This window comes from Aplidium turbinatum, chromosome 6 (assembly GCF_918807975.1).
Source record: "Aplidium turbinatum chromosome 6, kaAplTurb1.1, whole genome shotgun sequence".
NCBI lineage: Eukaryota > Metazoa > Chordata > Ascidiacea > Aplousobranchia > Polyclinidae > Aplidium > Aplidium turbinatum.
Window position 1 is genome coordinate 20,736,057 of NC_137477.1, and position 22,457 is coordinate 20,758,513.

Genomic DNA, 22,457 nt, shown 5'->3' on the forward strand with positions numbered 1-22,457 from the left:
CATTGAAGTTGAAGCTGGTAATCCAGCAAGCTCTTTTCCTAGTTGGATCTAAAATTTTCTTCTCATTCATGCATGCATGCTTCAATGTTGTGCTGCTATTGTCGCCTTGCGATTGATGCATATCACAAAAGCATTGACAGCAGTGACAGCGATTATATTGTAAAATAGAGCTATCGGCCATCTTCTCGTCATTTTTGGAATTGTATTTCCTAAAAATTCTGTCAATAGTGTCGACTACTCTTTTAGTGCTGTTGTGATACAAGATTACTTCGAATGCAGCAGGCTTGGGGTCCGTTGCACCCCACGGTACAAGATGCTATTATTTTTTTCTATCCTACCAAATTTTGTTTGGGATCAATAATTATTATATCGTCCTAAAGATCAAGCAAAGCTGTGAAAAGTCAAGGTATATTAATATCGCATCTGCTATATGTCCTGAGAAATCGCAGAGCGAAATTTGTTTTGGGGTCCATTGGACCCCACGGTAGACAGAGGGTTAAAGTTGCTTTGTAAATTATCGAGCTACAAATCAGGTGTGAAAAGACAATTGCATCTACGAAACACGCTTAGTAAAAATCAAACAAAAACATGCAGTTTGAAAGTTTTTAGGTTGCCATATTGTGCTATCCGCCACCCCGTGCAAAAATAAAAGTCGGCGCCTATGTTAAGACCATTTGAAAAACAAAACAGCTTTAAGCAAATGCAATAGGGCATCCACGGCTAGTTCGCCGTGGGGCATCACAAAACTATGGCACATGAACACGATGGACAGAACAGGAAATATAAAAATTTTCTACGTCTCTGCAAAAATAATCTCCTTCTTAAGTGTGAGACTGGATCAATTTTAAACCGATTCCTATAAATTGTGCTGCTGTTGTTTTGTCAGTTAATATCAAACAGCCCAGATTTTGCATAAAATGACAATAAAAAAGGCTCTTTACTCAAACTAGACACACCTTTCTTGCACATCACTGATCATTTTTTTTATCTTCTTACGTCATGAGCCTGCTCTATAAAAATGCAAACACTCTAGTGCGCTCAACACAACAAGAAGTGTTAAAACGTGAGGTTAGCGTTGGTACTCCAAAGTACTCAAAGCACTTGAAAATCAAATGTGAATCTAAGAGGCTATCGAAGATATGAATGTGTGAAGAAATTTTCATAAATTACTTTCTCCTCACTCTCAATTTGATTTTATGATTGCTTAATATTTGGTCCATGAGACTTTTGTATCTTTAGTGTTACGGACAACTATAGTAAGTTATTATACTTCCACTCAACCAACTACTCAGTGGCTGTTTGTTTTATTGATTTACTGCATTTTCTTGTAGGTAGCCTGTTTGTGTTCATGTTTTTCAACTGATGTGAATGTAAATTCACGGAGCTTTGTAATGCATCACAAAAGTAATTCAATCAATACTTCTTAGTCACCCTATCATCCAACAAACATCTTTCTAACAGTTCACCATTATACAACCCACTCGTTTGGATCAAAATTTGAAGATAAAACTTTATTGACCCCCACTTTGCAGCCATCTAGCGGGTGATTTGATGTTGAGAAGGAGCGATCTTCATGGCGTCAGCATTTGATGTCGAGTAAACGAATGTTCTGAAAAGGGTTCATTGTCAAACAATTTTACTGTTATGTGTTTCTTCAAAAAAAAAAATATATATATATATATATGTGAGGCGCAAGAAAAGTATTTCTTGAAAATTTCTAATCACCATGTTTTCCTTGGCTGGTCTGAACAAGTTGCACAGCTACAAGTTCACTATAAAAAATTATGTTGTTTAAGTAGTTCACTTCTAAGCAACATTTTAAACAAGTTTGCAAACTTTAAACTGCAATTTACGACATTAAATACTTTGTGGCACGCCGATTTTTGTCACACCCACTTGCAAAATAGTCCCTTATATATTTGTTTACTTTTTATAACTCATTTTTTCCTGCTAGATCACCTTCAATCTGTTACGGAATGTATTTTTTTAATAACTGCTGATTATTCAATTAATAGTAGGCTAATACCTAGGTGCTGTGTTTTAGATACGTTTTGTAGTTATGATCTAATAAGTTTTCACACTAACTGAATTTAGCTGCGCAACTGAAGCACCAAATTGATGAAATACTTTTAAAAACTGAAACTACCATAATTTTCCGTTGTCGCAAATGTAAATTTGAAAAGGTTCCATCGTTTAAGTTTTATCTACAAAAATAACGTTCTGGGATTTTTTATTTTTGTTTTGACAACCACCTATCCAGAGGCCTAGTTCCACACTTTCATAAAAAATATCAAACCCATTAGCGACAAGTTTTGTAAAAGTTATAACGGTCGTGAAACTTGTTTTATTGCAAATGTTACTTTAGCTTGACTGGTTATGCTTGAACAAATATGCTAAAGGCAAAGTCAAATATTTTCTAACCACTTAAGTCCAAGTTTGCAATCAACTGTTGGTCTATTGACATTTTTTCTTGAAGCCATTATTTTGTTCAGTCAAAAGCATACCCTCGTCGAAGCAACACAATCAATACAATGATATTCAAAAACACATTATTATCATTCAAAACAGTTTTTCATTGCTGTGATTTATTCGCTTAGTATAGGAGCAGTTGCAGAAGATCGAGTTTGGTTAAACACATTGCCGAGTAAATTGATCCCAATGTTGGGCAGAATACTTTGAAAATTCTCGATCATACAAGTTAGTTCATCTCTGTGCATGTGACACGACTTTCATGTCTTCATTACAAATGTTTTGTTGTTGTTACATTATTTATATGCTCCTCTGCAATTACGTACTCATAATCTTTACATTTTTCACATTTCATTACATAAATTTCATAGGTACAGATGAATTGTCTCGAATTCCAACGTACATTTAATCAATAAAAAATATTTCAGCTTTACTTTCAAGGCATCAACCCAGGAATCCGATTTAAATATGTACTTCCTAATCCGACATCTTCCCCTGGAGTACTGGAAGGTCAAAGCCGTAGGCTTGGAAGTGATAGCCATGATCTTCTTGATCGTTTCGGAGATTCCACAACAATCCAGCGTGTCGGTGCCTCGCAAGATTCTCCTCGTCACCAGCCTGGCACGAGCGGTCGCTACAACATCCAAGGAATTCGTTATGGTAATAGGAACAATTTTCGCTACAACGTTCCGGGGGGCGCATATGGCAACAGTAGAAGTCGGACACTTTACGGAAACGAGAGGACATTAAACATGGACGCAAATGACAGATACTCTCAACAAACCGATCGAAGTAATCCCACCGACTCTCATGCAAGCCAGCATAATCTGGATGAGGAAAGTTTGAACACACGGCGAGACACAGTACAAGTGATTCGTAATGAGCCGGTGATAATCGGAGAAACCGCATGGAGAATCCGTGGCTTAAGTCCTTGCTCCAAAAGCTGTGCTGAAGGTTAGAATTATCGTTAGATGTTAGTACCTCATCGCCACAACTTGCTAAACCATATGACTTGTAAAAATTGATGCATAAAAAAGCTTTTGCAATAATTTTTTTAGACAGAATCAATTCAACAATAAGAGTAATCCGTGCAAGGCAGACCATATGATTGAAATATATGAAGTGAACCAAAATTCATTGTCAATATGCTACATCTTTACAGAGTACAAACCGGCTTCATCTTAATAGGATTATCAGGAAATTTTTCCGAATGTAAAAATCGCTTACCGATTCTGTTTATGTATTAAGATGGAGCTAGGTTTTGTTAGAATTGATTTTTATTGGCGTATAATTTATGTTGTATCATTTCATGTCAAGATGAAATTTGTTTTGTTTAGGTACAAGAACTACGCTAGTTTGTTGCCTCAAGATCGAAACCAATGAAGAGGTAGACAAGAAATACTGTTCTGGTCCGAAACCCAAGACTAGGACAAAGAAATGCAACAGACAACCTTGTCCTCCCCAGTACGTTCCCAAACCTTTTATTTACGGTAGCCTACTTCTCTGTAATTTATAAATTTTAGTAAACATGAATACAGATTCTTGTGAAAGGAAGGCAGCAAAAATTACAGTATTGTTTTTGGATGTATCTGCTCATTGGGCCTCAAGGGAAGCTGCCTTGTTATTTTTTTACTGCTGCGTTTTTGTTGTCACTGAGTGCCTCGCCGTATTAGTCGCTCTTTGTGTACCAGAGTGTTTCTTCATTCATTGGATGCATATAGTTAGGCTTGCGAAACTATATTTGAAGTAAAAATAATGAGACGTTCAGGCGAAATGTTGAATTGAGTGCCAACTGCCAAGTTATGATTGTCATCATTGTCACCTTTAGAGCATTAATGTTCAGGTGGTTTTTTCATCATTATTTAGTACCATTTTATCTCCTTTTTTAGCTACTTTGTTGGAAGATGGTCCGACTGTTCACGCACTTGTGGGAATGGACGAAGAACAAGAACTGTAATTTGTCGTCAGCACTTTGCAGGAAACTTCACCACCGCTGTTTCTCACAGAAAATGCAGAAAACTTGTCAAACCAGTGACTCATGAGAAGTGTCGAGTCAGAGAATGCGCTCACTGGGAAGTCGATAGAGAATGGTCTGAGGTTAGTGCACTGCATATTCACACAAGTGGAATACTTCGCTGAAATGTAAATCACTTTCATTAAAGACAAATTTATCTGTCAGCCACTTTATCAGCCTATCCCGGCATAAGTAAAATGTAGAAGTTCCATATTATGTAAAGTTTTTATCAGATATTAAAGTTTTGCAACATAAAGTTAACTGTTTTATCGGTAGCATCCACCAGTGCTAGGCTATACTTCGCAATAACTCTTTTACTTTAGCCTACACGTTTTACAAAAAAAATTCACTGGTTCACAGGAACAACATGATTGTCGTACATATTCAATATACAACTGACTTATGAGGAAAATTATGATCTGTGTCTTATTGACATTTTTAACGTATATTTTGGTCGCATGCGATTTAACCTTTCCAATAATTTTATTTTACAACAGTTGCCATGTTACCTATAACATAAGACCAAGCAATGTTCGATAAAACTGAAATTGTGCTCTGACTTTTCAGTGTAACGCGAGATGTGGATCAGGTACTCAAATGCGACAAGCCGTGTGTAAAGCGGAAAACGGAAAAAAACTTCCGAATGGAAGGTGTTCCTCTTCCAGGAGACCTTACAACATCAGACCGTGTGACGCTGGACCTTGCGTAACAAAGTGGTACGTCACTGATTGGGAGGAGGTACGCCTGCATCATTGTTTAAAAAATAATAAAACCTTGTTGTTGAGTAATCAAAAGATATATTGTATAACGGTAACTGATAAAATACTTTTTCATGTCTTTGACACATAAAGACATTCGGCCTGAGATTGAAAATGAAAAACAATGCTCTTCTTTGTGACATCAATTGCTTTGAAAGATGTTGACGTAATTCAAAACAAAAAAGTGTTATTTACTTGGCTTTATCTTAAACTTCAGATAGACCAGAGGCTTGACGCAGTTGAGTGGTCCTTTATGATGTGTCATGTTTTTAAAAGTACATTATTGCTTTTAAGAACTGTACAAAGCACCTAGATAAACCACACTGATCATATAATTGTTTACACAAATGGAAGAGTGAAAAGTTAAGAAGAACTAGAAGATCCAGAAAACGTTATGTGTTTGCAATGGTTTCTATGTCAAAATTAAAACTTTGCGCAATTTATTCAATCTCAGCTCATTCTGTTTATGGACAAAATGTTAAAATGACATGGAGTGGTAGCAAGTAATAGGATATTAGGCTTAAACATTTTCGAAAAACCAATCAATAAATCCTTACGAAATCGTCGCTAAATACAAACCTGATTTTGCCGAAAGATAAGTCACAGCCGGAATAAGATAGACGATTAATTTGAATCACGGAGTCTACTGTATTCGTTCTATTTAGACATATAATGATTGCAATAACAATGTCTTCAAAACAACGTTCCTTTAGGATACGAAAATCAAGATAACGACTAACAGTTACAATTGTTTAATAATCGGTTAACAGTGGCTCTCAACCTTTTTCGGCTTACGGCACCCAGCAAACAACCAAATAATTTGGCGGCACTCACAGTCAAACCAAAAAGTTTCTGCATTAAATAAAAATAATTTTGAAAAGCGTTTTTGCAAAAACAAAACTAACTAAAGCTCTGTATCATATCATGTACAATTTAATGAAGTTCGTTTCAAATAAAGTCAGTGCGAAATTTGCGCTGAGTTTTAGCGCAAATCGTTTCAATGTCTGGGCGCATATTTGATAACGCTACTCTCATAACTTGCGGCACCCTTGCGAAACGTAAATGGTACCCTGGTTGAGAACCACTGGGTTTGAATATTTGTAGAGTATGGTCCAGTACCCACGATTTTTAGCACGAGTAAAATGTTGGAAGGGTGGTAAACTCTCTAACAACATTTTGCCTGGCGCGCAACTTTTACCGTTAATAATTTTTGCAATTTTTAAAATTTATTCTAAGAGAGTTTTTCAATCCGAGAAGTATCCAAGTAAGAAGTTTTATTTGTCATCCCAAAATCTTCCGATAGGGCACACTATAAAAAATCAGCTCTTCCTGAAATTGTCCTTCCCTTTTCAAACCCAAACCAGACCTTTACTACATATTTCTTCATTTGAAAACTCATTTGACAAAGTAGGCTACGATCTAACATAGTTTTGCAATTGATTGAGTTTCGCTTTTAGCAGCATGATCGTTGCTTACTTCACAGTGTAGATTTTAACGATCTGTTGTAACACTGTGGAGATTACATAGTTTTCATGGTCATTTCGAAAAATCAGCCAACAGACTTTTATTTCAAACAGTGCTCTGCTGATTGCGACAAAGGTGTGCAACGCAGAAACGTACATTGTCTGAATACGGCTGCTTCCGCGGCAGGGTGTTCATCAAGGCTCCGTCCCAATTCCACCAGGTCGTGTGCTAGAAGTTCGTGTGGAGTTAAACATGAATGGTTTATAGGAACATGGGAAGAGGTATTTTTTGCTTAATTTTTTTTAACCTTTGCGTGTGAATAAAGTGACAATCAGTCCAGTTCCACACCGGTTAGTCTTTTCGTCTTCGCTTTTGATAGTAGGCCTACGTAGGCTACTTAATTCGGCTTCAAGTCCGGTCATATCACAGCATTTAAACATTACACCAACCACTTTTTTTTTGTTAAGCTGTGATGACAAACCGAAATGATGATAACAATGAAATAATAAAAATACACATGTAGGCTATTATTATTTTATGTTCTAATTCCACCAGCTGTGTTCCCAAAGTCTTGTCATATCACTGAAGTTTTCGTTTCCTAACGGTAGCATTTGGTTTATTAAACTTTTAAAAGCAAAGCGAGCTTACTGAAAGAAATGTGATTTTTTTCTTAGCAGTTTCAGTTGGATGCTCTTTTCCTGAACTTTTTATTGTTGCAATTTGATGTTGCCTTTTTACACGTGACCAATTTTTAATACACCTCAATCCTTTTCTTCCGATTATGTTTACTACCTTTTAATATTAATCTTGTGATTGTTGAACTTTGGCGTTGACTTTAAGTTTATCATTAATTTATCCACATGTCTGACTTTAATCATCAAATAATGGTAAACATTTCCTTCACAAGAAGTTGTCTTGTTATAAGCGTTGTTTCAAGAACTTTCCACGTTAAATTCATGCCATCAGATTTCATATCGAAATCACCTGTGTCCGCATAGTTGTTTTATTTAAACTTGAAGTTGTAACTTCCTGTTTGTACATAGACTGAAGGTTTGATTAGGAATAGCAAAGTCTTGCGGTGACACTTTCACGACACAAAGCTTTTATCTATGTTTGTCTTGTTTAATCTAATACCCATTTACGTCCTCACAGCAATTCATCATCACTGTAAGTTCAAATAAAAGTAACGCCTATTACTTTTTGGGTATTGAATTGCAACAAATCGGTTTTATTTGAGAAACCAGTGCCCACAGAAAGCTAGTAGCTTATACAAAGTTGGAATCGAATGAATATTATGATTCTTTATTAGTATGGTGATTTTTTTAATTTAAAAATCAACCAAGATAACCAAAATGTTTGACAAAATGTTCGTGTCAAATAGTTCAAAAGATAAAGTAGAAGCCTAATGTCTTTATAAATAGATTACAACACCAACTAGGTTACACCGAAAACTAGATAGCCTAGCCTACCACCGGTATAATGCGCTAAAATTATTAGATTCTTTGGCATCACGTTCGGCACGCTTGCCTTTCATTACCAAATTATCTGTTGTAAAATTAGGTGATCTTAAGCTTTTCTCCTGCTTCCTTTACATAAATTATGTTGAATCTGTTAAAGCTTAACAACACTGACTGTTGAACCACACGCTCTTGAGTTGTTTTTCTTTGCATACAATATGTTTGTTTTGCGCCCTAAAGTGTGCATGCATGCGTGTTGTCTAGGTAAAGTAAACATGCGGAGGGTGTTCGATTTAATTATGTGGTAGTTAGAACACATTAGATCGAGTTAAACCTTGGAAAAACATCACTTATATAACAAGCTTTGTGTGAGGGTAAACCGTCAAAATGCTGTCAAATGGAACTTTTGTACAACTCCCAAAACAGCAGAAGTTATGTTAATTTTGCTTCAGCAAATATACCAAATAAGCTTACTAGTGTTCGTAAAAGGAACTTTTAGTAGCGACTGCTCATCATATTGTCGAAGGCAAAAATACTGTAGTTAATGGCGACATTTAGAAGAGATGGTTTTCAAAGTTTTCTACCAGCCTCAATGTCACTGAAACACTGTCTGGATGTTTTTTTACACCAAGTTGCTTAAGATTTTAAAACTGATTACTTTCTCGCAACCAATTAGTATGATGTATGTTGACGTTGTAATAATTTTGTCCTGCAAGTCTGCAACCCAGTTGGGCTGCTGGGCAAGAAATTTCCGTGTTTCAATCATGCTTGTTTGAAAACACTTTCTGCAAACCAGTCTAAACGTTTAACATTATGAAAGGTAATGTGTTTGTTACTACTGCAGTTACGTTTTTATTGTAGGCCTACTGTATAACATTTTTTATTCAATCTTATTTCTTTTTCTTTGACTGTAAATATTCCAAAAACATGATCTCATCAGTTATCACTCCCTACAAATATTTAGGAAAACTTCAATAACCTCTTTGTTAAAAGATGACGAGGCAACACTCGAAACTAGAAGTAAAGTTTTAATCGTGCTGCGTGTTAGTCAACCGACTAACAAGGACAGGTTAACATGTTCATTAACAAAGCTGATCATTCATAGCCATTTTATTGGTTTCGCTGTTTTGCTAAAAGCTTGTTAAAATGACGCTTGGCGCCAAAATAGTTAATATTTTATGCAGTTATAAGATAGGCAAACAATGGTATTGCATTATGGAATTTTTATAAACTTTACAACAACAAAATTTGAAAACTTGGAAAATTACCAAATGTGTAGTCATGCCTAACATTTATGAAATCACTAAATCAACTTTTAAAAGTTAAAAATAAAGACCAAAACTACATTCTTAGAAAACAATGGTTTGTTGTTACCATATACCAACAATCTTGTCAGAGTAAAATTATCAACCACAAAATTTTTTACATTTTTTTGGCCGGCCCCTCCCCCAAGAAATGGGATTTTAATGCTATTAAAACGTTTTAATGATATTGTATTACATTTTGTATGGTGTTTCGGCAATGTTTGGCAGCATTCAATAGCTTTATTGTTAAACTTTTCTATTTCTAATAGTAAAATGTTTAATTTTCTTTCTAGCCACGTCACGATTGCCAGGTTGCTAGACAAGTTAATAAAGAAATCAAAAACAAATTTGAAAAGTTTTATCAATAATAGTTTCTGATAATTTGTTTTATAAATATAATCTTTTTCTAACCGGTTTATCTACATGGTTACGTTGATGTAATATTACTGAAAGATAAATTGATGAAAACATGTCAACTTCCCGAAGAATCATAAAATCTTATATCAGCGATCTCTTATCAATCAAAAAGGATAATCTTTACTTTTTAAATGTAAAAAAGGCTAATCCAAGGCACTTGACTTTTGTTAACAATTTTTCTTCTGGTGGTTGTACAATGGTTTACAATGGTTTAAACAATTGTGGCCAAGTAGAATGTTGAATTTGATTGACTGACATTGCTGTCATTTCAAACCAATTTGTTTTCTTGCATAAACTTCATTATATGTTGCAAACGAGACACAGGCAATGATAGGTTGTAGTTGTTGTAAGGCCGATATACCACGCAATACCTATCAATACGTTAATTAAGCGAAAGGTCGGTGTCAAGAAATATTATGTTTGTTATTGTTTGGTATAATGTGGTCTGGTAAAAGAACGAATATACGTTGCTTTTCTTCAGCAATAAACGGAACAAGTCGCTGGACTTCAGGTTCTGTCAAAATTCGGTCTACATTGTTTTTTGTCTTTAGTGTTCCAGCAGATGTGGAAATGGTGTTCAAAACAGAAAAGTGACGTGTCTCCGCATCACTTCAGACGGAGCGATAACAACAGCTGCGATAACAGATGGAATTTCGCCTTGCCCAGCAGCGGACAGGCCTGCCACCCAGCAGCCTTGCAATACACAATCTTGCGGCTCTAGGTGGCATTACACGCCTTGGAGCGAAGTAACTACCTCTTGCATCACGTTAATTAATCTGTGAAGTATCAATTTCAAAAACTTTAGTTTACTTTATATGCAATTTCAAAGCAGTGTTTAGTACCTGCTGTATATCACGTAGTGTAGAAAATAAGTTTTTAAATAGTTATTAAAGCTTTTGTAACGAGTTTACTTTGTTATACTTCAAGCACCAACAGAGGGTGAGAGAGGGAAAAATAACTTTATTTGCCAAGTTTAGTAAACCCATAGCAAACCCAATAACCCCTGACTCAAAGTTACGTCAAGTTTACATACGAAAGCATTATTGTATGTTAAAACATTTTATGTTTTCATGCTCACAGTGTTCTGTGTCTTGCGGTGGAGGATCAAGAACTCGCGACCTCCAATGTCTGGATTCCACAGGATCATACAGTTCATTATGCAACATTGAAGATCGACCCATTGAAGCCGAACGATGCAACACTGTCAGCTGTATAGCCTTAAGAGGTTTGATCAAAGATCGTTACTGTATTTAATGAGGATATTTTTGTTTCAAGCACTTCAGGCCATTAAATATTCTTACCTTCACCGCTGATTGCTAGTTGCTCTACTGCCGATGTGGGATTCGAAGAGTTGCTGCTTTCATCCAAGCGGACAATGTGTACTGTGATGCATCATTCGAGACTCAAGAAGTTGTAGAATTTAACTGGCAATCAAGAAATCTGCCCTTTACAAGGGTCAACTTAAAAACTAAATGTCAATATAAAAACTGAAGCCATTTTGCCGACGTTTGCAACAATACTTTAGCCATCGTCACCACCCAAGGTAGACTACTGAGATAAGCTTTTACCTCAGCACTGTTGAAGACAAACCAGCAGTTTGAACTAAATAAAAATACTGGTTTGATAAGTTGTTCTAGTATTATATTTGTTTTATATTTTAATCTATTCCGTAGCTGTAACAGTAACAGTTTACAGAGTAGCCTAGGCTGTAGTCTATTTTATGTCGTTGTACGTCATATTGAAAATGCTTCAGACGGTAAAAAAGCCATTAAGTTAATCTTGCTCATTTTGCAGAACCTGGATGTGAAGACACGATGCGTCGCTGTTCCCATGTTCTTCAAGCAAGGTTGTGCGTGTACGCATACTTTAGGAAGGTGTGTTGTTACTCTTGCTCTTCTGTACGGGTAATTGATTTAAGACACACGAAGTCGCGCTTACCCTGATATGAAATCATCTTTCAAAAAACAACCAACAACGAGCAAACCCAAGAGATTGGAGTTCAGCCGCCTACAGTTGACGTGGATTTTCCTCGACCTGCGCGCATTAAAATAGATGTTGTTTGAACTGAAGAAAAAACGTTCAGTAAAGCTTTATTTTGCGATACAATGTTTTCCTTTTTATTTGCTTACTAATTCGACTTTGAGGAAATCTTCTCAATTTTCAACCAATGCTTGACTCCTAACTTACGTAGTTGAGTCATAAATAAACCAATGATTGATTTTAATTATTAAAATGTCAAAACAACTGGTTAAAACAATTGATTTCGTCAGTCTCTCTGTTTTGCTTAAACTCATAGCTTCACCATTAAATCTTTGAAGTATTCAAACTCTCAATCAGATCCATGGTTGGAAGGGCTGCAACAGCTTTGGTTGAATTTTGTAAAAACTATGTAACAAATCGTCGCCGTTCATATTCATATCTGTTGTAATTAAACTGGTTTGATACACAACTGGTTATATACCTGGTTTGATATACAACTATACTTTCATTGACTAAAAGTTTGCCAACTATTTGCTGCATATCTGCATTCAGTGCAAGGTAACCTAATTTACGTGTAAAACTGCAAACTCCGAAAAATCAAACCAAAAAAGTTGACTTGGAATGTGATCACATTCAGTAACGTTAATTGCGCTTCCAAACTATAACTTTGTATTTATTTTGTTGTTTATTTTGTGTTTTTTATTTTTATAGTTCTTGCTTTAGCTATTGTCTGAATCTTGTGGGCAAGATATGTCTAAGCTTTGATATACAGCATTCAGGATGAAGCTTTTTATTCTGCATGTTTCAAGTTATTGTATTTGTAAGATGAAACAAGTTTCTACCTGCCCATGTGAAACCGGTTTTTACAAATGAATGACATATGTAATGTTTCTATGGTGGCTATTATTATTTCAAACGCAGCGCTCTTCAACCAGAGCGTACCAATATGGCCGCAATGGGAAAGTGTCCTTCCGAACGCCTAACATGCACTGCGATCGCTACTTCGTGCATCAACAAACTTCGCCCCGCATGAGCAATCCTTCAGCTTGTCTAGACGGTCATCACATGGGAAGCCCTTCCTGGTTGATTAAGCACTCCTGGCCCTATCTTGCAGAGAAAGCTTAAAAGACCTACCACACATGACAGGTGTATAAGTACGAAGGGGTGCTTTGAGGTTTACCCAAAATTGTAGGTGTAAATGGGAAAGACAATGTTACAATCATGCCCATTGTCTACTGCTGGGTGCATTAACTGAAATTTACAGGAGTGTATTAGGCAGCAACGTTAGTCCTCAAGAGTAAACAAAAGAGAAAAAGTTGAAGAGCACTGTCCTACTAGATATTGCCACAAGGCTAAGCACATATTTACCAAACCAGAGATATTTAACCTATTAAAACAGGTTAATGCAAAAATGTATATTGTCAGTCTGGAGTTCGATTACCCTACAGTAGTCTACTTGTACGCCTATTCAATTCAAAATTAAGAAAGTAACCGACACATAGTCTACATACTGTAGTTCTACTAATGAATAGTTTTGTGCAAATTAACAAACCTATAAAAATTTATTCTTATCGACAAGATCCATACTCCATACGACATAACATTGCTGTTCAGTGGCGTAGCCAAGGAGGGGGGGGGGGTTTGGGGGTTACAACCCCCCCTTAGGCACGCGTGTGACGTCACGATATTGAGAATGATGCTTTCAATCTAAAAAAAATTGCCTAATTTTAAACAAAATTGCATTAAAAAAACGAGTTTTGCCAATACCAAACATTCAAACATCTCAGCCAGGAATTAGCAACAAGAAAACACAGAGACTTAGCTTTTTTTTCCGAAAAATGCCGAAGAAAACATGATCTTATCCTTTTGCTATGCTAGCGGACAGCACCATTTTACAGGAATATTCGTGCCCACATTTTTGTTGAAAATGCTCTCAGAATGCACCAAATTCAAAGTAATTTTTCAAAATTTTCTGGGGAAGACCCCCCAGACCCCCCGCCGTTGGGTGGTCAAAACCCCCCCCCCCCTTTCAAAATTCCTGGCTACGCTACTGTAATGCTGTTTATGAAACTGGTTGATTTTGAATCGATATTTAAAAATTTGTCTGGGGTTGTAACAAGAATTTCAGCCTAAGTTTATTTATCTTTTAATAGAGTTTTGAAACAATGAACAGTCGAGTCTTGGTCGTTATATTTCTTCTTATTTTTTTCATTTGTACCGTATTTTAATAGACATACCTTTATGTTGCAGTGTGATAAAATTCAATTTGCTTTTCCTTTGCTTTGTACACATTTACGCTTCTTCGTTAACATTGCTCTTAAATTTTTTCCATGCTGTTGTCATGTTTGTATATTTTGTGTTTGGAGAAAATTTAATAAAATAAATTATGTCCACCAATGTGCTGATAGCGTTATTGAACCGAAAGCCACAAGCCCACAATAAGCGGCAAAGTCCACCAGTAGCGTAGGCTTGCCAAGATTTTGTAAAGGGGTTAATTTCCTGATGTCACTGAAAATAGTCTTTCCCTTTCTAAAGGCTATGTTTACATGACTGGTGGACGACCTGACAGAAGACACACGTAAAGCACGTGATAGGCTACTGTGAAAGACTAAATTTGCAAAACATAGTCTACATTTGAAGCAGAACCTAAATCAATACGTCAAGGTTTCAAAAACTTGCTGTTATGTTAGAAGCTGTAGAGCAGTGGTCTCCAATCATTTTAAGAAGCGACCCCAATTTAAATGAAAATGATTTTCAACATTTGCATGCGACCCCATTTTGTTTTTCCCAAAATTATAACATAAATTTGACTTTGCGCTGTCTATAACTGTAACGACACTCTGGACTGAAAAGGTGCTTTCAGTCCAGCGTGTCGCTACAGTTGTAGTGCAAAGTCAAATTTATCTTACAATTTTTCATTTATGTATATTGCAGGTTGAATCCCTGATGAGGACACACGTACGTGTCGAAAACGTTTAAGTTATTATCTCATATACGGTATTTTGTTTTGTGTTTAATACATTATGTTAAACCCGCTAAACTTTAAGACAGATTACACACTTTGGTTTGCCATTAAATTCAGTGAAACCAAGTATTAAAAAAGCTTCGTCATATGATCTTTTTTCTGGTATTCTTTGCTGCCATTTTTGTATAATATTTAGCTACACTTACTAGCTACAAATTACCACTACCAGCTGCAAAGCAAACCGTAAACAGCCGATGAAATGTCTGCAAACTATACCTGCATAAATAATTATTCGCTCGTTCTGGAGTCACCTTGAATAATAAAAAGTTAGTCTAAAGTACTAAACTAGCATCGCGAATGCTTTTGCTCTGTCCTACTTGTCGCAACTATTCCGTTTTTGATTATTGCACCACAATGGTTTATTTGTGACACGAGGTAGCAAACTGTACTCCAAAACACAGGCAAAGGTTTCGAACTAACAAAAAGTATCGGTCTTATTTTTCGGTAATGAATTGAAACGGTAACAAATTGAATATAGTGAGTTGTGGCGACCCCAGGAAAAGTTAAGGCGACCCCACTTGGGGTCGCGACCCACAGGTTGGAGACCACTGCTGTAGAGTATAGAACACAGTCTGAAACACTTATTAATAGAGTCTAACTAGTCTGTGGTGTGTTACCCCATCACTTCTCACTAGCTTCACAGCATAGGCCACTGCCAACAATGCTGGTGTAGTGGTGTATCGTTATTACTTGAAATCATTTTCTTTGCATAAACTCAAGACATTTTTTTTTTGGATTATCTACACCTGAAAACTTTATAGCATAGCCTACTGTAATCTGATCACCAGCATGTTTCCTTTTTCGATGTTCTTTTACATTATCCGAGAAAAATAACTTTCCACATTTAACCTTTTGTAATTTTTTTTTATCTTGTCAAATATATGGCCATTATATTAATTATTATACAACGCTTGTGACTTGTAGATGTCAGTTAAAATTAGAAAATCACTTCTGACAAACAATAGTATAGGATTATTTCAGCTATGCTACATAAATCATTAGTCTCTCAATTTCAAAGCAAACACAGCCAGTGACAAAACAACAATAGACATTAGAAGTCACAGAAATTAGACTACCAATATCTTTAATATGACTTTTAAGAGAAAACAAAGTGGTAGTAAATAAGATATCTTGCAAGTATTGTAGTAACTGGTAACCAGTACAAATAAAAGGAGGAAGACCACAAAGGAGGTACAGTGGATACAATAGAAATATGTGGGGCGCCCAACTCAAGATCAAGCGGCGCTGGTTCGGCTCTCGGGGTGTGCGCTTGAGCAACGCATTTCAGGACTGCTGACCATTCAGCGGCACCTAGTGGATGGAATAATTCCTCTGCAATAACATTTCAACAATCGGAAACTTTACTCTGTCAATCTCAGTAACCGCTCTGCGTCCATCTACTACAAGTAGGCTATGCAAAACTATTTGGAATATTCTATCAAATCTTTGTTAGTCCGAGGATAAAGATTCAAAATCAAATCATCTAAGTTCATAGAAAAAACTTGCGGTGGCTAGTGGTATGTAAAGGAAAAAATCTTATTATTAGTCTACTCTAGCCTATACCAGAAATTAATACTTGCATTTGAAGTTCAACAGATGGGACTTCTAATCATAAACCAAGATGGTTTTATATTTAAAGACAATAAATATACCAAATGGGTTTAGGGTTGTTAAAAGTGATTTCTTTCTTTATTGAAACAGCTTTCTAATTAAACTCACGATGAGTTTAATTAGCCTAATTATCCTACGTGTTATAAAGTATATATGAGTTTTAAACTTTTGAGGGCTACACAAATTAGGTTGCAATAAATATGCATTCCAAACTGTTCTGACTCACTGCGTTCAAACTTTCTGTACAGCAATTTTGACTAATTTGTTTTGCCCAAAATTCATACTAGGCTATATAAGCTTTTAGGGTTACCTTACGCAAAACTAGGTTGCAGCAAAATGTACCCCACAGTGTTCTAACTAACTGTGCCCTTATTTTCTTCATAACAGTTTCGGCTATATTTTTGCCCAAACTTCATACCAGGCCATATGAGTTTCGAGGGTTACCATACAAAAAACTAGGTTGCAACAAAGTGTACCTAACAGTATTCTAACCAACTGTGCCCGAATTTTCTTCGCAACAATAACTGGCTAGTTTATTTTGCCCAAAGTTATAGCTTATCGTAGCCTACTATAAAAGTTTGGAGGGTTACACTTCTATATTCAAATCCTGTTTGATCTTTGCTTGGTTTTAAATCTTTATCTTCCCACTGACAAAGCCTTTGATATGATAGTTATTTCAGACAGTTTCGAATAGGTAGCCTACTAGTGGTCACAGCGGTAAACCATAATCTCTTCGTGGGAACATTGTAACATAAAGTTCCCGGATCCGTTCGTCTGTATGTAATGACCGAAAAGAAACACTCTTCAGGAAACGTCTATTCGAGAACTGTATTTCTGTAAAAAATAACCCACGGCTGTCGAAATTGGGACGCAACACGGTACGCCACTAAAACTTGTCACTGCAATACAGATTACTTGGATAAAAGACGGAAACTTTGTCCAGCTGACAAGCAATAAGCGAAACAGTTAAATTTGCAACCAACTTCCAAGTAACAATTTTACAAATGGTCAGAATACATTTCAATATCTCAAACTCACGTAAACAGTTACTGTGACGTAATAGTGAAACATTGTCAAGCAATTCAAACAGGTGTTCAAAGGTGATGATGCAATGTTTCATCAGGTCTTACGAACGATGGTGCAATATTTGGACATTTTCTAGCAATTTTCATGACGTACGATGCCAGCTAGGTTAAGTAGACCATAACGGTTTTATATGACGTTTGATTTGGTGAACAATTGGCTGGAACAACTAGTGGATGACGGATGTAGAGGCTTTTGACACAGGGCCGATTACTGAGATTGACAGAGTGAAGTTTTTCCGATTGTTGATGTGCTGTTGCCAGTGGCGCCGGAAGCGGGGGGGGGGGGGGGGGCAGGGGGAGCGGATGCCCCCCTGCTCTCAATTTTTCTGTGGATGGGGGGCAGGGGGGCAATGGTGCCCTTTTAAGGTTATGTAAGCTACTGCACATTTTGCGATACGATATCACAATTTCAGCTATTATAGCCTAATTATAATCTTTCATTTCTGCCTCAAAGTAATATTCACAACATAAAATTCTGTATCACAGTAGGTAATTAGCCTACATCATCATAACACAACATAGCATGATGTCCTCCCGTGCCATTGTTCTTTATATACCGGACACTTGTATCATTACTCGATGAGCTGACGGATGAGCATTATTGCTAGGTAGCCTATTGTTCCGGACAATATCTGTACAAATCAAACGTCACGTAAAACCGTTCAGGTCTACTGAATCTTGGCGTCTGACGTAATGGACTATTGCTAGAAATAAGCAAAGATTGCATCACCTTTGTAACACCTGTTGAAACATTACATCATCGTTAAATCTTGAATTACGAGATATAGTGTAAGCCAAATCTAACAGGTGTCTGAATAGCTTCATATTGTTTTTCATTATTATGTCACAGAAACTGCTTACGTGCGTTTGAAATATTGCAATCTATTCTCGTCATTTTAAAATTGTTGCTTGAATAGTTGGTCGCATATTTAACTGTTTTTCTTAGTGCTTACCAGCTGGACAAAATTTCCGTCTTTATCTCAGTAATTTGTATTGTAGTGACAAGTTTTAGTGGTGTACGGTGTTGCGTCGCAATTTCGACAGCCTTGAGGCTAATTTTACAGAAATACAGTTCTTGAATAGACGTTTTCAGAAGAGTGTTTCTCTCGGTCATTACATACAGACGAACGGATTCGGGAACTTTATGTTACAATTTTCCCACAAAGAGATTATGGTTTACCGTTGTGACCACCTATATCTTCTCTTAAAACTTAAAAAAATTGGCTTTTCAGCAACAAAAGTGCCCTTTTTCATAATCTTGACCCCCCAGTCAAAAACCGTTCCGGCGCCCCTGGCTGTTGCCGAGGAATTATTTCATCCACTAGGTGCCGCTAAATGGAAAATAGTCCTGAAATGCGTTGCTCAAGCGTACACTCCAAAAACCGAACCAGTGCCATTCGATCTTGAGTCGGTCGCTCAATCTTTTCGTACGTCCGTAATCTTGTAACAACCCCATATCTTCAGATACACTACTCAGTCTCAGTCTATTTCACAATTTGATGTAACTGGATTTGGTAAAGACTATAGGCTACAAGACTCACAGTATCTAAACAGCTTGGAATTTCATAAACAAATGGTTTCCTGAAAATATTGTTGATGCTGCGGAAATGCATGCAAAGCGTGGCCCAAAGACTATAAACACACTGTGTTGTTATTTCCCCCCGATTTATCGGAATTTTACCATCGGCAATATCGTGTTTTGAGATGTTGGGTTGTTTTATAGCCTATATGTCGAAGCTTCCGTAAATACATCGGACCCAGGGATCAGTGGCGCCGCCAGACCTTCAACAATGGGCGGGAAAAATATTGACAGTGCAAGACAGTAGCGTAGTCAAAAATTTTAAAAGGGGGGGTGTTGACAGCCGGCGGGCGAAGCCCGATGGCGTGTTCGCCGAAGGCGACACTTAGCGGTGGGGGGTGTAGGAAGCCTCCTCCAGAAAAATTTGAAAAATTACTTTCAATTTGGTGCATTCTGAGAATATTTTCAACAAAATTGTGGGTATGAATATTTCTGTAAAATGGTGCTGTCCGGTGGCATAGCAAAAGGATAAGATCATGTTTTCTTCGGCATTTTTTGGAAATAAAGCTAAGTCTCTATGTTTTCTTGTTGCTAATTCCAGACTGAGATATTTGAATGTTTGGTATTGGCAAAACTCGCTCTTTTAATGCAGTTTCGTTTAAAATTAGACAAACTTTGTTTTAGAGACATAGGTTGATTGCTTTTTTTTGTGAGATTATTACAGTTTTATTATTTATTAATTTTCTACTTGGTTGATTCAAAAAGCGATCTTACTCCGGTAAGTCACTAACTTTTATGCTCTGAAGTCAACCCAAAGTTTAGAAAATGTAACGTCATAGAGGTCATACATCTTGATGAGTGTCAAACAAAAAGCTTTGAGACAATGAAGTTACTTTAGGCTATTTCTGATATATTCAAGTTTCGTATAACGAATAGCTGTTTAGATGTTAATCTAGATCGAACAAGCGATCTCAGCAGTTGCAGATGGCTTGCATCCTTGCACAGTTTGACGAGAAGTTACAATGCGGCTTACAATCACAATAATGAGAACCTTATATTTTACTGATCTCCGGAGCTAACGTAAACCCTAAAAGTCATGTCGACATGTTCTTGATGCCCCCCTTATCGAAAATTGTTCTTTGTAATACCGCTTTGAAGGAGGATTACGACTATGAACAAATGAATAAATTTTAAACTTCATTTTGAATTGAAAAGACATGACGTAATGTCTTCCAACCGTAGTTATATATTTTTTCATTACGTAACGTCTTGTAGGAATAAATTGAAAATCAGTATGATCACTCAAAATGAAAGCAATGGAACTACGAATCCTCACTAAACCAATTAATCAATGGTCTTGTTGCACCGAAGATGACAGCCTTATATTTTACTGATCTACGGAGCTGACGTAAACCTTAAGGCATAGATCTGTTGACTCAATGCAAACCCTTTGAAGGTTGGGGGGGGGGGGGAGCTGTCAATTCAACTTTTTTGTATCAACAGTTGTATCTCCAAAACCACTGAGGCTGCGACTACGAGATTTCTTGACTTTTCCTAACTTTTATTCACCTCTATTGAGCTGAAATTTTGAGCGAATAAAGGTTATAGATTGAGAGATATAAGGCATTTCTCAGCACATCCTCTGAAATATTTCATATTCTATTGTTCAAAATTTTTCCACCAGCTGGATGAAAGTAATTAATTTGGCGCATGTCTCGTTAATCCTAACTGTTTCACAGCGTGACAGGAATTGGCTGTATGTAAAATAATCTAAAAAAAAATTGATCACAACATTACAATGCACGTTCTTCAGTACTCTACCAAAAAATAATGTGTAAACTCACGCTACAAATTACACTCATAAGTGACCTCAACATTTCAACGTATATGAGCAGTTCTAAAATTCACATAGTTTTAATTTTCGGATATGCTCAGCGTCAGCGTGAATAATTTTACAAAGTGAATCCTAAATTTTGAAACCGTACCAAAATAACAAAGATATCACTCCTAAAGCATAAGAAGAATCGACAGTCCCCCCCCCCCACCGCCAAACTGAGCAACACTCCAGGAGCCCAATTAACCTTCTAAGGGTTAAAAGTCATGTCCACTTATTCTTGATGCCCCCCTTATCGAAAATTGTTTTTTGTAGTACCGCTTTGAAGGTGGATTACGACTATGAACAAAAGAATAAATTTTAAACTTTAATTTGGATTGAAAATACATGACGTAATGTCTTCCAACCTTATCACATTTTTTTCATTACGTAATATTTACCACCACCAAACCACTTTTGACGATCGAATTTTTTAATTTATTATTCGGTAAAGTGTTTAGATGATGTCACGTCATTACGCCGATTTGAGATATAATTTCGTTCATGACGTCGTATGGATGAAAAACTTTTACAAGTTTTATACTCTGCTGAGATTAAAGAAGAAACATAAATGATAAATATTGGAGAAATTGGTCTCCTTTACAGTTTAAGAATCGAACAACTCAAAACTGCTGAAACGAAACGTTTTGTTTAAGTGAAAGAATCACTGCAAGCAACCAATGCCAAAATGCGCGCGGAAGAAGTCATGGGAGTGTGAGGTATCAAAAATTTAACAGGTTGTTATTTTTCTACATCAATGTGCAATGTGACGTTAGTTAAAATTATACAAGGTCTACATCTTTGCTTCTGTAGAAAATATTTTTATCTACTGTACAATTTAGTCATCAAGGTTTTCCATACTTTTTTAAAGAGAGAACTGAGAGAGCTTTTACCTCCCCCCCCCCCCCCCCCCCCCCCCTTGCAACTTCAGTTGACTTACTTGAGGTTGGGATCCAAATATTCAATTCAATTTATTTTTCTTTGTCGAAAAACAACAGCAATGATAAAGTTACAAATAATGAACGGGAACAAAACCAACAAAAGGAAAAGGTGGCAAAACTACAAAGTTTAAAACGTGCATGCGATGCAAACTTAAAGGTTACGTACACGAAAGTAAATTAAGCACGGCCACCAAACCTAACAGTTTAAAGTAGATGAATTAGTTGGAAGAACCAGTTGGCTCCGCATACCTAAAGCAACTGGAGGTGTGCCAGTTGATGAAACCATGCGGGGACGACTGAACCTTACAACCAATATAAAAAAGAAAAATCAAATTACATATTAAACATATTACATATTATTTACATATTAAACATATTACATATACAAAATACTATGTACAGTACATCGTTTTAAGTAAAATGGAGTGTTCGCAGCAACGACAGTGGTGTGATATTGAATAGGAATTGATAACTGATGGGTACAGGAATTTAGATTAATTAACTTATTATTTGAGCATGATATTACACTGATGATCATGA

At 36.5% G+C, this 22,457-nt stretch overlaps 2 protein-coding genes across 2 annotated transcripts in view; one reads left to right on the top strand and one right to left on the bottom strand.

Annotated features, from left to right (window-relative positions):
- Window positions 1–14,249, top strand: part of LOC145771978 (thrombospondin type-1 domain-containing protein 4-like) — a 48,318-nt gene extending 34,069 nt beyond the window's left edge. Inside the window, exons 8-15 of the mRNA XM_082583762.1 lie at window positions 2,898–3,423; window positions 3,807–3,933; window positions 4,359–4,566; window positions 5,051–5,221; window positions 6,819–6,986; window positions 10,435–10,629; window positions 10,964–11,108; window positions 11,678–14,249. Coding sequence (XP_082439888.1) covers window positions 2,898–3,423; window positions 3,807–3,933; window positions 4,359–4,566; window positions 5,051–5,221; window positions 6,819–6,986; window positions 10,435–10,629; window positions 10,964–11,108; window positions 11,678–11,826 — 1,689 coding nt within the window. The 3' untranslated portion in view covers window positions 11,827–14,249. The remainder of the gene's footprint in view (window positions 1–2,897; window positions 3,424–3,806; window positions 3,934–4,358; window positions 4,567–5,050; window positions 5,222–6,818; window positions 6,987–10,434; window positions 10,630–10,963; window positions 11,109–11,677) is intronic.
- Window positions 1–22,457, bottom strand: part of LOC145771977 (uncharacterized) — a 228,054-nt gene that overhangs the window by 23,316 nt on the left and 182,281 nt on the right. The window lies entirely within an intron of this gene.